The sequence below is a fragment of the Oncorhynchus nerka genome, linkage group LG20 (genome assembly GCF_034236695.1).
Source record: "Oncorhynchus nerka isolate Pitt River linkage group LG20, Oner_Uvic_2.0, whole genome shotgun sequence".
Taxonomy (NCBI): Eukaryota; Metazoa; Chordata; class Actinopteri; order Salmoniformes; family Salmonidae; genus Oncorhynchus; species Oncorhynchus nerka.
Window position 1 is genome coordinate 76,061,471 of NC_088415.1, and position 16,489 is coordinate 76,077,959.

Genomic DNA, 16,489 nt, shown 5'->3' on the forward strand with positions numbered 1-16,489 from the left:
CCTATGCATGTATCCAAAATGGCTCTAGTGCACTACATAGGGAATAGAGTGCCATTTGCAACACACATTATTGATGTAGAGCCTAGGTGTTTGCTGGAGCTTCAGTAGTCCTCCCCTATCCAGGCCTGCTCTGTACCCCAACAACCATATTGAACCCTAAGGCCTCCTCCACAGCTGCCAGCCGTATTACACCAACGTCTGCTTCTGAATGTTTCCAGGACTCTCGGCTTGTTGGTCAAGCGCCTGGAGAGGGGAGGCAAGGCAGAGCAACATAGTCTGTTCCAGGAGAATGACTGCATCGTACGCATTAATAATGGAGACCTGCGAAACATCCGCTTCGAACAGTAAGACGCCTGTACCTACCGACCGGGACCACCGGTCCTGAGCCCCCCTCCACTCCCTGCCAGCCCTCCTCTGCTCCTCTCCCTTACTCTCCACTGCCATGTCTTCTAACCAAAGCATGGCCTCTGCTGCTGTCTGTTGCTAAGCTAACCCCATTCCTGTTTGATGATTCCTAAGTCGTACCTACTGTAGGATCTTGGTAATATGGAGGCTGCCTGCCATTCCTCTCAGCCTCGTTCCTCTCCATACTTGCAATCCTTTCTAAACCATGTATTTAGCAGCTCCATCTGTTGCTACTGGATGCTAACATCTTCCTATTAGACTCCTAGATCAAACCTACCTCTGCTCTACTTGCTTGGCTTCTGACTTTCATGGCATCCCCGGCTTTGATCTGTCTCTCCCTCAGCTCCTCAGTCTGAGCAGATCCTAACAGCCTAGCTAACTGCTGCTGCCTCCCATTGTTCTCTGCTGCAGATACTGTTCCATAGAAATAGACTGAGGGCTTCCTGCTTCATTCCTATTTTGTACAGTCAAAATGGCTGCCAGGCCACCCATTATGGTGTCATTGACTTGAATGGGGGAGGCCATTCTATTCATTCTAGTTCTGTTGTACGCTGCTTGCGTGCCATTCTAGAATCCAGCTAAAGCTTTTGAATGCAATCTTACATTCCTCATCATGCTTTATGTAATATGATTTTCAGAAGCATAAGCACTGGTGTACTGTGAAAAATCAGCTGTCATTTGTTTTGTGTGCACACTTACACATTCACAATAACCTATGGCTATAGTGTAGCCTAGTGTTTGAACAGGATTCCCATGTGATTCTGGGAGGAATGGGAGTGAAGTTCTAGGGTCCAGTTCAGGACAGGAACAACAGTCTACAGCCCTCAAACGCAACTGGACCTCAGTCAGTTCCACTGCATTTTTTCCCTTTATTCCACCCTAAGCAGGGACTGATTTAGACCTGGGACACCAGGTGGGTGCAATGAATTATCAGGTAGAGCAGAAAACCAGCAGGCTCCGGATGTCTTAGGGTAAGAGTTGAGTACCCCTGGTCTACAAGAATAGTTAAAAACTGAGTTTTATTATATTTTTTGGGGGGTGGAAATGTCATGTGGAGTGTTGCACGAAAACGACTGTAGGCTAGGCCTAATATGGTTTACGTAATAAAAAATAAATGGTCATTTCCCGCCTCCCCCTTCCGCCGGGGTCACTCCCGTAGTATTACATTGCTGCGGTTTAATCAAATAGGCTACCAGCTGGAGAGTGGGACAAGCAGCATTGCTGCTCTACTCACTTTACCATCAAGCCCAATTGTTTACATATTTAACTATACCCGTGCCATCTGAGGTGAAGAGTGACATAAAAATAGATCACCTGAGTGGCAGTACTGCATAAGTCTATTTTCAAATGTTCACATTGGGAATTTTAATGTGTGCAGTGCTCAGTTGTAGGCTACAGATTTGTGCTGTTATGTGCAAACCATACCTGCTGGGGGGTCTGCCCTCATCCTTCAGCCTTAATCAATATACATTTAGGTCATTTAGAATACGTTCTTATCCAGAGCAGCTTAGGCCTACAGTCAAATTAAACTTTACAGTGCAGTTCAAGATTAGTTACAAAATATTTACCAAATAAACTAAAGTAAAACATTTGAAAAAGTAACACAATAACATAACAATACCGAGACAATATACAGGGGGTACCGAGTCAGTGTGGGGGTACAGGTTAGTTGAGGTAATTTGTACATGTAGGTAGGGGTGAAGTGACTATGCATAGATAATAAACAGTGAGTAGCAGCAGTGTACAAAACAAATGGGTTGTTGTCAACTTAATAGTCCGGTGGCCATTTTTATTAATTGTTTAGCAGTCTTATGGCTATGGGGTAGAAGCTGTTGAGGAGCGTTTTGGTCCTAGTCTTAGCGCTCCGGTACCGCTTGCCATGCGGTAGCAGAGTTAACAGTCTGACTTTGGTGCCTGAAGTCTCTGCCAATTTTATGGGCTTTCCTCTGACACCGCCTGGTATAGAGGTCCTGGATGGCAGGAAGCTTGGCCCCAGTGATGTACTGGGCCATACGCACTACCCTCTAGCGCCTTATGGTCAGATGCCGAGCAGTTGCCATACCAGGCGGTGATGCTCTCGATGGTGCAGCTGTAGAACTTTTTGAGAATCTGGGGACCCATGCCAAATGTTTTCAGTCTCCTGAGGGGGGAAAGGTTTTGTTGTGCCTTCTTCACGACTGTCTTGGTGTGTTTGGACCATGTTAGTTTGTTGGTGATGTGGCCACGCAGTCGTGGGTGAACAGAGTAATGGAGGTGACTAAGCACGCACCCCTGAGGGGCCCTAGTGTTGAGGATCAGCATGGCAGATCTGTTGTTGCTACGCTTACCACCTTGGGGCAGACTGTCAGGAAGTTCAGGATCCAGTTGCAGAGGGAGGTGTTTAGTCCCAGGGTCCTTAGCTTAGTGATGAGCTTTGTGGGCACTATGGTGCTGAACACTGACCTGTGTTCCCTCAGGGAGACACAAATGTCAGTGACGACACCAGTTGGGCCTGGCAACCGATATCGCGGAGCTGCTTCCCAATTTCAGGCTATATCAATTTCCAGACAGGATGTAATAGGTTTCCCAACCCAGGTTACTTACTGGTGTTGAATTAAATATATCAAAACAGACATGGTTTTCACACATGCTAAATGTCAGAAAAGCTTCTCCATTATATTTTTGAGGAACTGGTGGGAGGGCTATATCATTAGAGGTTGACATGGGAGTGAACATTCATTATTGTTCTGTCATTGTTGGTAATGGGCTTATAAGTACGCATTTCACTGTAAAGTTGTAATACACCTGTTGTATTCGGCGCTTGTGGCAAATCACATTTGATTTGGGAATATTAGTGGCTGGGAATAAGGCTAGGAATTGCACGGTCGTTGGGAGTGGGGTAATGATGTCTGTTAATCTGTTTTGAGAGAGGAGTTGCCTGTGTGCATCCCATATGGCAACCTATTCCCAATGTAGCACTCATTTTGATCAGAGCCCTAAAGTCCCTGGTGAAAAGTAGAGCGCTATATAGGGAATAGGGTGGCATTTGGGACATATTCGAGATGTCTAGCAAAGTCGGCTTTAATCTACTGTAACAGGTGTGGCTAACAAGACTACTGCCATGGCAAGATTACACTAAATAGATGGTTTCAGTTCATATCTACACTACCTAATGTTGAAGGGGTTTAAAATGATTTTTCTCCAAACGTGCTTCAGAAACCCCATTCCTTTCATCTGAGCCATATGAGGGATTATATGATGAAACTGGCAAGCCTATTCTAAAGCTATACATTCTTACTCTCTACAAGCTTTAACCACTGTGCTGTGCAGGTGCCCTACCAGCAGGGTTGATAACCACAACTAATGTAGTGTGTAATGTGTGCTTGAGTCATAAATTGGCAACAAATACTTTTTATTGAGCCCTACTTTCGACGAGGCCATTCAGGACACACTCCTCCTGTCCCATTTGAGATGCAGACTATGTCGGATCCAACATCTGTGTTGAGTTGTTTTGCTTCTCCCTCCTTCCTGTCCTCAGAGCCCAGAACATGTTCCGCCAGGCCATGCGTTCACCAGTCATCATGTTCCATGTGGTTCCCAACCTGATGAAGGCCCAGTACGAGCAGCTGTCACACAGCGAGAGGAACCCCGACGTGGCCTACTCCTCTGGAAGCTTCAGCCCTGACTCCCTAGCCAGCGAGAGAGGCAGCACAACCTCAGGCCTGGACCACACCCCACAGGTCTCTCTACGTTTTGTATATTGTCTGTCGAGTGTCCAGAGTGCCGCAGCAGTCTAAGGCGGAGCATCTCAGTGCTACAGGCATCACTACAGACCCTGGTTTGATCCCGGGCTGTATCACAGCCGTCCGTGATCGGAGTCCCATAGGGCGGTGCACAATTGGCCCAGCGCCGTCCGGGTTACGAGGGTCTGTCATTGCGTTTATGATGCAAGGCAAATTTCTTTCAAAATTGATAATGAAATGCTGTTTTATCTTATATCACAGAGGATGTCCCGTGGTCCCCACCCTCACCAGCACCCCGAGCAGGGTGACGCCTACACCTCTCTACCTCACCCCCATGTGCTTGCCCATGGGGGCTCCATGGGCAAGCCCCCATTAGGCCACGCCCCTCCAGGCCGCACCCCCTCCCCTCACAGGGTGCTAAACTCCACCCCCACTGCAGGCTTCACCAAAAAGGTCGGCAGGAGACTGAACATCCAGCTGAAAAAAGGTCAGACGACACACATACACACCTAAAAAATCTGTGATTGGACCTTACAGAGAAAGCATTGATCTAATCCTCTCCAGCACATCTAATCTTGGCCAGGGGTCTAAGAAAATTGTCTTAAGGCGTCAGCATGCTTCAGTTCGGCTGGCGCCTAGCCGAACTCGGCTAACCGAACGAGTGTGCTCGTAGACTACCTTAAAAGACTATCGCTTGAAAAAAAGCGGCAATAGTATACACTTCCTCAAAATAGTCCGAAATAATCTAAGATAACTCAAGATGTCTATTAATTTTGATGTTTTTGCCGTAGAAATATTAGTCACGCAATTTTACTTCTAACTAAGATTATTTAGTATTTTTTCAATAGAAAAATGTGCATGAAAATAAGTTGTCTCGTTGAATGACAAAGATTTTATTGAAGAATCCCCTCTGTTGACCAATCACCGACGAAGGGACTTAGACTTTGGCTCCGAACTTCGGCTTCGCCTCCAGAAAATGTGTGTGCCCAAACAACTGAAAAACCTTGCTTAACTCCAAAACTAACAAAAACACTGCACCAAATACCCTAGTTTCAGACTCTTAATTATCCTTACACCTCTGAAGACTTTAGCCACTTCCATGCCAGGCAGAAGAACTTTCATCTCCGAACACTCAAACTTGTTTTTCCACCGACTGTTGGATAAGAGGAACCATGGGGTGTTCAGATCCTGACTGCACCTTTGTCCATCCTGAGACATACCATGTGGTTAACCTGACACTCACACCTCACCATTGTTACAGCCCCCCTGCATTTGTTTGTCAAAAAATAACAGGTGTTCAAAGGTCAAATGATAAAATGCAACATCTCTAATGAAATGAAACATTAGAATGTACAAGATAAGCCAAGACGTACATAAAAATAAAAAAAATCCCAAACTCTCTTCCAAAAAACAATTAATGAAATAAGCTAAATTAATTAACATTAACAAATGGTGGTATAACGTGCAGTTTACCACGACTACAAAGACTGTAATTGTGGTAGTACCAGTTTCAAGTAAGCTGCTTTTTAGGCATTAGGCTACTTGAAGGTGAAACTATGAGAAATCAAGGGGCCTACTGTAGCATTTGGAATTTGACAATAAAGCTTTAGTTAATTTCTTAAATTATAGCAGTAAAAATGGTTTAATTATTCATCGTTTGTATCATGCTTATATTTTTTTACTTTGTACTTTGCGTCGTACTGTGAAACTGCTTGAGGTGTTAGGATCCCTTTAATCAATGACGCCTTTGTTTTGATTATTTTATTAAGTGTGTTGTTATTTTAAATACACTTCAAATAAAGTTTGAATTGAAGTTTGATATTGGATCTTTAATTGACGATTGTATGAGTACAGACTCCATAAACTAAATAGTCTGTCGTTCTTAAGACATTTTTAGAACTCTGTTATATGCCTATTAAATAAGTGTTTGGCATAGCTTACCTACTGAGCGGAACTGGGCCGTGATATGAGGACAATAGACAAGGTGTTAAGGGCTATTAGTGTAAATATTTAGTGTAACGATCCATGACCTTCCAGAGCCAACTAATCAAGACTGGTCAAGCTCTGACTTCTCAATACTGAGCTTCTACTTCTTATCATTACAGGTATTTTGACTGACTTGTACACGCTTGGAAACAGGCCATTTTACTCAGTGTTACCTTCCCTCAGTCTAAGAATTTAGCCTCTTAGATTCTACAAATGAAATGCTGTGTTTAGGTCTGTGTGATGAGGTTGGATAAATAAATACTTGTTCTGTTTAGGAGGAACGCAGCAAATGGTTTGGGTGGAAATATATCATTATTACAGTAGCTTCCAAATAAACATATGCCAGTCTCATCTCATTGATTCATGAAGAGATGCACACTTCAGAATCATTCGATCTAGCCATAGACTTGAATAAAGATGGCCAAACGGCTTCACACTTTTGCCTGAAATGGTGGACAGAAAATGTGTTACATATTGAGATTGAGCCATAAATTCCTAATGAAACACACTTCAGGGGTGTATGCAGTGACTGACAGCTGGACAGAGTTGGCACGGCACAGGCCTCTGCCATAGGAGACACACACATACCGGTCTCTGCCATAAGGACCAGGTGTGTGTGTCCGTGTTCCTGCCAGGTGTGGTGGGCAAGAGGGCTTGTTGCTAAGCAGCCACTCTGTCTGTGTAGTGTGCACTGTGTCAAAAGCAATGTTGAAGATAGAAGGGCCCAGTCCATATGGCACACCAGCACTGTGTTGGGATGTCTCCACTGTCCTGGACCCCTGGCCTGGAACCAAGCCAGAGTACTGAAAGGCCCAGGCCAGAAATCGGGGATGCATCACAACCTTCACTCTATTCGCTATATTATAGTGGAATGGTCAAAATGAGTGCACTATATAAGGAGTACTGTAGGGTGCCATTTGAAAAGCAGCCCGTAACTCCCAACCTGGTTGATTCCTGTTAATAAGATCCCCACTGACCACATCCAGGTGTCTATCGTTCCATTTAGTAGGAGGACAACGTAAACGTAGCTCTGTTATCATCCACCAAGTTCTGGAAGACATTTCTCCTTCCATTCCTTGTTTGCTTTGGTTGAACGAGTACAGTAGTTGCAGATTAACATTAATTTATGAGACTTTGCCTGGCTTGTTATGTGTCGAGTGCAGACTAAACCTTATTTGGATGATAGATTTACTTGGTTAGTTTGCTTGCTAACTCCGACTCACTGGCCTCTTCACAAAACCCAAGCTGTAAGACAATCAATCTGGAATTAGCGCACGTCTTTCCTAATCAAGCTAATGTGTCTTCAAAGATCCTGTGTACCATGTGAAGCATAGCGATGGTTAAGCCATTTACTGGTAAGTGTAATACGTGCCCATACTGTGGTGGGAAGTTGATTGGCTTATTGACATGGAAGGGATTTAGAGTGTCCTGAAACAGAATCCTCTGAGCATTCTGGAATCCTCTGTTTGCGTTCTGCCTTGCTTGCATTACCGTACACAGCTCAGACAGTCAGACAGAGGGATTAGGCTGGGCAGACATTCTACTGAGACATTCTGAATGTGGTGCCGTCTGGGAGAGAAGCGGTCCGATCCCCATCCTCTACACTCAGATTGAGTTGGCCTCATTAGGCCGGGAGGGTTCTGCAGGTTCAACAATGCGTCTTGTCTCAACATTCCCTACTAGTCGTCCAGATTCCTTCCCATATTCCATTTTCCTCTTGGAATGCCTGTTTTGGTTTTCTATGGCCATTTGGACTATATGTTTTGTTGCTGTGTACGTCCTAGTGTACCTGTGATATGAAGGCAAGTTCAAATATAGGCATTCTCACACTTTTTCTCACACTTCCCTCAGGTCCGGAGGGTCTGGGTTTCAGCATCACATCGCGTGACGTCCCCATCGGCGGCTCGGCGCCCATCTACGTGAAGAACATCCTGCCCCGAGGAGCTGCCATCCAGGACGGACACCTCAAGGCTGGAGACAGGCTGCTGGAGGTGAGACCCGAGATGAAGGGAGTAGCGCTCACTGCCTGATCACCCTTCCTAGATCTCTGTTTGCGTTGGTTTATGTTGTGTTGGCATCATACAGTCTGCCACATAGACATGTTTAGGCTGTAAGGATCATATTAGTGATCTCAGTGGGGTTTAGCGGTCTCAAAATGAATGTGAATCTGTATGTTACTAATGGCCATTTGCCTTCCAGGTGAACGGAGTGGACCTGGTTGGGTTGACCCAGGAGGAGGTGGTCTGTCTGCTGAGGGCCACGCCCATGGGAGGGGCTGTGGGGCTTGTGGTGTTACGACAGGAGGAGACCTTCCTGCCCAGAGAAGTGGTATGTCTCTCTGCTTCCATATCACAGCAAACCCTACTTCCCTCCTCTCTAGGACCCTTAGAAAGTAGAGTCCCCATTTGTCATATGTCCCCTACTCTCAGGAAAGTATGTGTGTGTTAGTTTGTATGTATGTTGTTAGGTCCTGTGGTTGTATGTATGTTGTTAGGCCCTGTGGTTGTATGTATGTTGTTAGGTCCTGTGGTTGTATGTGTGTTGTTAGGCCCTGTGGTTGTATGTATGTTGTTAGGTCCTGTGGTTGTATGTGTGTTGTTAGGTCCTGTGGTTGTATGTGTGTTGTTAGGTCCTGTGGTTGTATGTATGTTGTTAGGTCCTGTGGTTGTATGTGTGTTGTTAGGTCCTGTGGTTGTATGTGTGTTGTTAGGTCCTGTGGTTGTATGTATGTTGTTAGGTCCTGTGGTTGTATGTATGTCGTTAGGTCCTGTGGTTGTATGTGTGTTGTTAGGTCCTGTGGTTGTATGTGTGTTGTTAGGTCCTGTGGTTGTATGTGTGTTGTTAGGTCCTGTGGTTGTATGTATGTTGTTAGGTCCTGTGGTTGTATGTGTTAGTATGTTGTTTGTGTGTCTTATACCCTGTTACAGATCTAGTTCATCTCCCAGTTCTCCAGTAAGTCTTGTTCTCCTAACACATGACCGTTCAGCGTGTTGATTGATTGTGCTGCTCTTTATCCTGTGCTGCGTCCCAAATGACACCATATTCCCTGCATAGTACACTACTTTTGACCAAAGCCCAAAAATCTTGGTCAAAAGTAGTGTGCTATAGGGAACAGGGTGCCAGTAGGCTGCCATTCGGGACGAAACCCCTGATCCAGTTATTCTCAGTGGGAACCTGTAGCGCTCAGCTCCCTCAGAACAGATTAGATGGATGGATGGATGGATGGATTGATGAGGGAGCAGTCAGGCCAGGGACAGACTGAGAAATGCACGTTGTGTGGATTATCAATCAGATTGAGCAAGCAGCACCAACACACTCCAAACCAGTAGACCTGGGAGTAATGTTTCAGTGACATGAAATACCTCCCAAATGGACCCCTATGCCCTATGCTGCACTACTTTAGACCAGAGCCCAATGACACAGCCACGGTATTGTCTAGAGCAGTGGTCACCAAACTACGGCCCGCGGGCCGGATACGGCCCGTCAGCACATTTGGCCCGGCCCTCTGAACAATACTAGAGACGCTATCAAATTTTTTTCCTATTTGGCCTCCAGAAAAAAAATCCTAGGCCCGGCCCTGTCAAAGAGAGAACGGAATAATGGCGAAAAGGTTAGGTAAGAGAAAAATTGATTCAGAATGGAGCGTATTTAACCTGCAGTGGACAAACAATTTTTTTTTTTGTTCAATGCAAAGAAAAGGCTGTTTGTCTCATCTGTCAAGAGACGGTGGCGGTATTCAAAGAATACAATCTTCGCCGACACTATGAATCCCGTCACAAAGACAAGTACGATAGCTTGCAAGGCCAAATACGAGCAGACAAACTCTCAAAGCTAAAAAGTGGACTACTATCTCAGCAGAATACATTTGTACGCCAAGCTCAGCTGAACCAGGCATCCGTTCGGGCCAGCTTTCGGGTTGCTAAACTGATAGCAAGAAGCGGTAAGCCTTTCACTGACGGAGAGTTTGTTAAGAAATGTATGGATGCTGTCGCGGAGGAGGTGTGTCCCGAGAAGAAAGATGCATTTAATGCCGTAAGTCTGTCGGCGAGTACAATCACCAGACGCGTTGAAGAAATCGGGAGTAATGCATATGCCCAGCTGCAGCAGAAGACGAAAGAATTTGACTTTTTTTCATTAGCACTGGATGAGAGCACGGACGTGCAAGACACAGCGCAACTGCTCATTTTTATTCGTGGAGTTAGCGCAAACTTTGAGATATGCGAGGAGCTGGCAGCCCTCCAAAGTCTCAAATGGACTACAACGGGAGAGGATATTTTTGACAAAGTGTGCCAAACCATGGAGAAGTTGGACCTGGACTGGTCAAAGCTAGCTAGCATCACGACTGACGGGGCTCCTAGCATGGTGGGCGAAACTCGCGGTCTAATAGGACGCATGAACCGGGAGTTGGAAAAAAGGGGTCTCACCGCCCCGCTACGAGTCCACTGCCTAATTCACCAGCAAGCACTGTGCTGCAAAGTGTTGAAGTGGGATTCTGTAATGAAGGTTGTGGTGTCGTGCATAAACTTCATCAGAGCAAAGGGACTTAAACACAGGCAGTTCCATGAATTCCTGTCTGAACTGGAGTCTACGCACGGAGATGTGCTGTACTACACAGAGGTCCGATGGCTGAGCCAGGGCAGAGTTTTGAGGCGTTTTTACGAGCTGCTACCCGAAATTAACGCATTTCTTCATTTAAAAGACAAAACGGTCCCAGAGCTGATCGACCCAGAATGGAAATGGCACCTCGCATTTTTAACAGACGTGACAGAAATACTTAACAGCCTTAACTTGCAGCTACAAGGCGAGGGGAAACTCATTTGCGACATGTATTCACACATAAAAGCATTTGAGGTGAAATTAGCGCTGCTTTTGGAACAAGTGAAAAGCGCAACTTCGTCCATCTTCCTGCTACCCAAAACCTGTCGACAGAGAACCCAGCGGTCCCGTTCCCAGCTGAAAAGTGCGTGGAAGCACTGGAAATGCTGAAGGCGGAGTTCGGTGTGCGATTCAGTGAACTACATGTTCATGCAAAAGAAATCCGTCTTTTTCAGAACCCCTTTGTTGCCGACATTGATGAAGCCCAGCCTTCATATCAGTTTGAGTTGGCTGAGTTACAGAACTGTGATGTTCTGAAAGACTCATTCAAGCCCAACAGTCTCATTGACTTCTATGCCGCCCTCCCAAACGACACATATCCAAACATCAAAAAACACGCAATGAAAATGTCCACAGTTTTTGGCAGCACGTATATCTGCGAGAAAACCTTTTCTCGCATGAAACTGCTGAAAACCCGATGAGATCAAGATTGACAGATGAACATTTGCATCAGTGCTTGAGACTGGCTGTAACTAGAATGGAACCTGATATTCAACTTCTCACCAGCCAGATGCAGGCCCACAGTTCACACTGATGAACATACATAGGTAAGCTCACTTTTCTGACTTGAATGAGTCATTCTGAGCATAAACAAATATAATCATAATAAAATCTACTGGGATAAAATCCATTTTTACAACCATACTGGTAGTGAAATGTATTGTGCTGTGTAGGTGCTGTATCACTTAGTTCAGTTTCTCAACCTGCTTCTTTTGTGGTTTTCACAGGGAAGTTGATGAGAGAGAGCTGCAAACAGCGGTGTCTACAAGCCTACTGGAACCTACAAAAGGATTATAAGGAAGGAACACAAGAACTTTAAGAGACTGCTCATATGTGTCAGAGAGATTCTGCTCTGACAACTGAGCTGAACTTTTATCTGTTAAGATTGTGCATGGCACGACAGAAAGTTAATGTTCCATGGCTTTTTTTTCTATGAAGAACCCAGAGAGAGTTATTTAGTTATTATTTATTTCCTGTTTTTTCTGTGAAGAACTCAGAGAGGGTTATTTAGTTATTATTTATTTCATTAATAGTGTTATTATTTGTTTCCTGACTTTTTTTCTGTAAAGAACCTGGAAAGGGTTATTTGGTTATGTGTGGCTTTCTGGAAAACAATAAATTTTTTAAGCTCCCCTACGATCGTCACACTTTTTCTGTTACAAACTGACACCGGCCCCCCATCAGAGAAGGGAAAAGTTATGTGGCCCTCACAGGAAAAAGTTTGGGGACCCCTGGTCTAGAGGGTGACGACACTGTTTGAGATTGACTCATGTAAACATTAACAGTCAAATGTAATGTACATATCATATACATATATTGTGTGTACAAAGACATTCAAGGGGTTAATTTTTTTTTAATTGAAAGGTTTTATTGTTTCTTAAATAATACAATAATACAACACATTTGGACTTTTATTAGTGTCTGACGAGATGGGCGGCAGCGTAGCCCAGTGGTTAGTGTTGGAGTAGTAACCGAAAGGTTGCAAGATCGAATCCCCGAGCTGACAAGGTACAAATCTGTCATTCTGCCCCTGAACAAGGCAGATAACTCACTGTTCCTAGGCTGTCATTGAAAATAAGATTTTGTTCTTAACTGACTTGCCTAGTTAAATAAAGGTAAAAAAACAGTGTTAATGCTGGAGTTATTTGTGAGGACTAAGTCAGTTTATAGTCTCAAATGGCACCGTATTCCCTACATAGTGCACTACTTTTAACCAGAGGCACTATAAAGAGAATGGATTATCAATGGCTCCTATATTATCTCCCAACTCAACCGCCAGTGTCCTTAAACACCTGTCGAGTACTGAGTTATTCCCCCTGTTGTCATAATAATGGGAAGTGGTTTTCTCCTCTCCATTAGTGGAGCCCAGTCTTCACCACCACCCAACAGCAGGTTCAATCAACCTCACCACCCCCTGTCGATGAGTTACTACAACTGAAGACTCGCACACCATATTGGCTGGCTGTCACTCTGGGTCTATGGCTGTTCATCAGAGCCTTATCGGGATCAATACTCATCCTCTGAATAGACCAGGTTTCTTTCACTCAATATGTATCCCAAATGCCACCCTATTCCCTATGTAGTGCACTACTTTTTTACCTGGGCCCATAGTGCTCTGGTCAAAAGTAGTACACTATATAGGGAATAGGGTGCCCTTTTGGAATGCAGACTGGATCTATTCATCTGTCTGCTGCCGTCTGATCTGACACATGAAAGGAGAACCTCTTCTACCCCCAGGGTTAGGGTTAGTTAAATTACACATGGGAGAGAGAACCTCTTCTACCCCCAGGGTTAGGGTTAGTTAAATTACACATGAAAGGAGAGAACCTCTTCTACCCCCAGGGTTAGGGTTAGTTAAATTACACATGAAAGGAGAGAACCTCTTCTACCCCCAGGGTTAGGGTTAGTTAAATTACACATGGGAGAGAGAACCTCTTCTACCCCCAGGGTTAGGGTTTGTTAAATTACACATGAAAGGAGAGAACCTCTTCTACCCCCAGGGTTAGGGTTAGTTAAATTACACATGAAAGGAGAGAACCTCTTCTACCCCCAGGGTTAGGGTTAGTTAAATTACACATGGGAGAGAGAACCTCTTCTACCCCCAGGGTTAGGGTTAGTTAAATTACACGTGGGAGAGAGAACCTCTTCTACCCCCAGGGGTAGGGTTAGTTAAATTACACGTGGGAGAGAGAACCTCTTCTACCCCAGGGGTAGGGTTAGTTAAATTACACATGGGAGAGAGAACCTCTTCTACCCCCAGGGTTAGGGTTAGTTAAATTACACTGGGGAAGAGAACCTCTTCTACCCCCAGGGTTAGGGTTAGTTAATTTACACTGGGGAAAGAGAACCTCTTCTACCCCCAGGGTTAGGGTTAGTTAAATTACACATGAAAGGAGAGAACCTCTTCTACCCCTAGGGTTAGGGTTAGTTAAATTACACGTGGGAGAGAACCTCTTCTACCCCCAGGGTTAGGGTTAGTTAAATTACACATGGGAGAGAGAACCTTTTCTACCCCCAGGGTTAGGGTTAGTTAAATTACACATGGGAGAGAGAACCTCTTCTACCCCCAGGGTTAGGGTTAGTTAAATTACACATGAAAGGAGAGAACCTCTTCTACCCCCAGGGTTAGGGTTAGTTAAATTACACATGAAAGGAGAGAACCTCTCCTACCCTCAGGGTTAGGGTTAGTTAAATGACACATGGGAAAGAGAACCTCTTCTACCCCCAGGGTTAGGGTTAGTTAAATTACACGTGGGAGAGAACCTCTTGTACCCCCAGGGGTAGGGTTAGTTAAATTACACATGGGAGAGAGAACCTCTTGTACCCCCAGGGGTAGGGTTAGTTAAATTACACATGAAAGGAGAGAACCTCTCCTACCCCCAGGGTTAGGGTTAGTTAAATTACACGTGGGAGAGAGAACCTCTTCTACCCCCAGGGGTAGGGTTAGTTAAATTACACGTGGGAGAGAGAACCTCTTCTACCCCAGGGGTAGGGTTAGTTAAATTACACATGGGAGAGAGAACCTCTTCTACCCCCAGGGTTAGGGTTAGTTAAATTACACTGGGGAAGAGAACCTCTTCTACCCCCAGGGTTAGGGTTAGTTAATTTACACTGGGGAAAGAGAACCTCTTCTACCCCCAGGGTTAGGGTTAGTTAAATTACACATGAAAGGAGAGAACCTCTTCTACCCCTAGGGTTAGGGTTAGTTAAATTACACGTGGGAGAGAACCTCTTCTACCCCCAGGGTTAGGGTTAGTTAAATTACACATGGGAGAGAGAACCTTTTCTACCCCCAGGGTTAGGGTTAGTTAAATTACACATGGGAGAGAGAACCTCTTCTACCCCCAGGGTTAGGGTTAGTTAAATTACACATGAAAGGAGAGAACCTCTTCTACCCCCAGGGTTAGGGTTAGTTAAATTACACATGAAAGGAGAGAACCTCTCCTACCCTCAGGGTTAGGGTTAGTTAAATGACACATGGGAAAGAGAACCTCTTCTACCCCCAGGGTTAGGGTTAGTTAAATTACACGTGGGAGAGAACCTCTTGTACCCCCAGGGGTAGGGTTAGTTAAATTACACATGGGAGAGAGAACCTCTTGTACCCCCAGGGGTAGGGTTAGTTAAATTACACATGAAAGGAGAGAACCTCTTCTACCCCCAGGGTTAGGGTTAGTTAAATTACACATGAAAGGAGAGAACCTCTTCTACCCCCAGGGTTAGGGTTAGTTAAATTACACATGGGAGAGAGAACCTCTTCTACCCCCAGGGTTAGGGTTAGTTAAATTACACATGAAAGGAGAGAACCTCTTCTACCCTCAGGGTTAGGGTTAGTTAAATGACACATGGGAAAGAGAACCTCTTCTACCCCCAGGGTTAGGGTTAGTTAAATTACACGTGGGAGAGAACCTCTTGTACCCCCAGGGGTAGGGTTAGTTAAATTACACATGGGAGAGAGAACCTCTTCTACCCCCAGGGTTAGGGTTAGTTAAATTTCACTGGGGAAAGAGAACCTCTTCTACCCCCAGGGTTAGGGTTAGTTAAATTACACATGGAAGGAGAGAACCCCTTCTACCCCCAGGGTTAGGGTTAGTTAAATTACACATGGGAGAGAGAACCTCTTCTACCCCCAGGGTTAGGGTTAGTTAAATTACACATGGGAGAGAGAACCCCTTCTACCCCCAGGGTTAGGGTTAGTTAAATTACACATGGGAGAGAGAACCCCTTCTACCCCCAGGGTTAGGGTTAGTTAAATTACACATGAAAGGAGAGAACCCCTTCTACCCCCAGGGTTAGGGTTAGTTAAATTACACATGGGAGAGAGAACCCCTTCTACTCCCAGGGTTAGGGTTAGTTAAATTACACATGGGAGAGAGAACCTCTTCTACCCCCAGGGTTAGGGTTAGTTCAAATCAAATCAAATATATTTATATAGCCCTTCGTACATCAGCTGATATCTCAAAGTGCTGTACAGAAACCCAGCCTAAAACCCCAAACAGCAAGCAATGCAGGTGTAGAAGCACGGTGGCTAGGAAAAACTCCCTAGAAAGGCCAACACCTAGGAAGAAACCTAGAGAGGAACCAGGCTATGTGGGGTGGCCAGTCCTCTTCTGGCTGTGCCGGGTGGAGATTATAACAGAACATGGCCAAGATGTTCAAATGTTCATAAATGACCAGCATGGTCGAATAATAATAAGGCAGAACAGTTGAAACTGGAGCAGCAGCACAGTCAGGTGGAAGTTGAAACTAGAGCAGCAGCATGGCCAGGTGGACTGGGGACAGCAAGGAGTCATCATGTCAGGTAGTCCTGGGGCATGGTCCTAGGGCTCAGGTCAGTTGAAACTGGAACAGCAGCATGGCCAGGTGGACTGGGGACAGCAAGGAGTCATCATGTCAGGTAGTCCTGGGGCATGGTCCTAGGGCTCAGGTCCTCCGAGAGAGAGAAAGAAAGAGAGAAGGAGAGAATTAGAGAACGCACACTTAGATTCACACAGGACACCGAA

The 16,489-nt window shown here is 45.2% G+C and overlaps 2 protein-coding genes across 7 annotated transcripts in view; both read left to right on the forward strand.

The window, feature by feature from the left end:
- The window catches only part of LOC115103145 (partitioning defective 3 homolog), a 254,743-nt gene that overhangs the window by 130,153 nt on the left and 108,101 nt on the right, over positions 1 to 16,489 (forward strand). For 4 of the 6 annotated variants that reach the window (XM_029623850.2, XM_065005787.1, XM_029623854.2 and 1 more), the window contains exons 8-12: positions 219 to 344; positions 3,923 to 4,124; positions 4,389 to 4,614; positions 7,965 to 8,104; positions 8,313 to 8,441. In XM_029623850.2, the coding sequence (XP_029479710.2) occupies positions 219 to 344; positions 3,923 to 4,124; positions 4,389 to 4,614; positions 7,965 to 8,104; positions 8,313 to 8,441 (823 nt within the window). The remainder of the gene's footprint in view (positions 1 to 218; positions 345 to 3,922; positions 4,125 to 4,388; positions 4,615 to 7,964; positions 8,105 to 8,312; positions 8,442 to 16,489) is intronic. The other 2 variants (XM_065005789.1, XM_029623853.2) reach the window with 1 other exon arrangement.
- On the forward strand, positions 8,467 to 11,939 carry LOC135563039 (general transcription factor II-I repeat domain-containing protein 2-like). The gene is made up of 2 exons (XM_065005790.1): positions 8,467 to 11,536; positions 11,717 to 11,939. Exon 1 carries the CDS (start codon positions 10,092 to 10,094, stop codon positions 11,097 to 11,099), a length of 1,008 nt encoding a protein of 335 aa, XP_064861862.1. The 5' UTR covers positions 8,467 to 10,091; the 3' UTR covers positions 11,100 to 11,536; positions 11,717 to 11,939.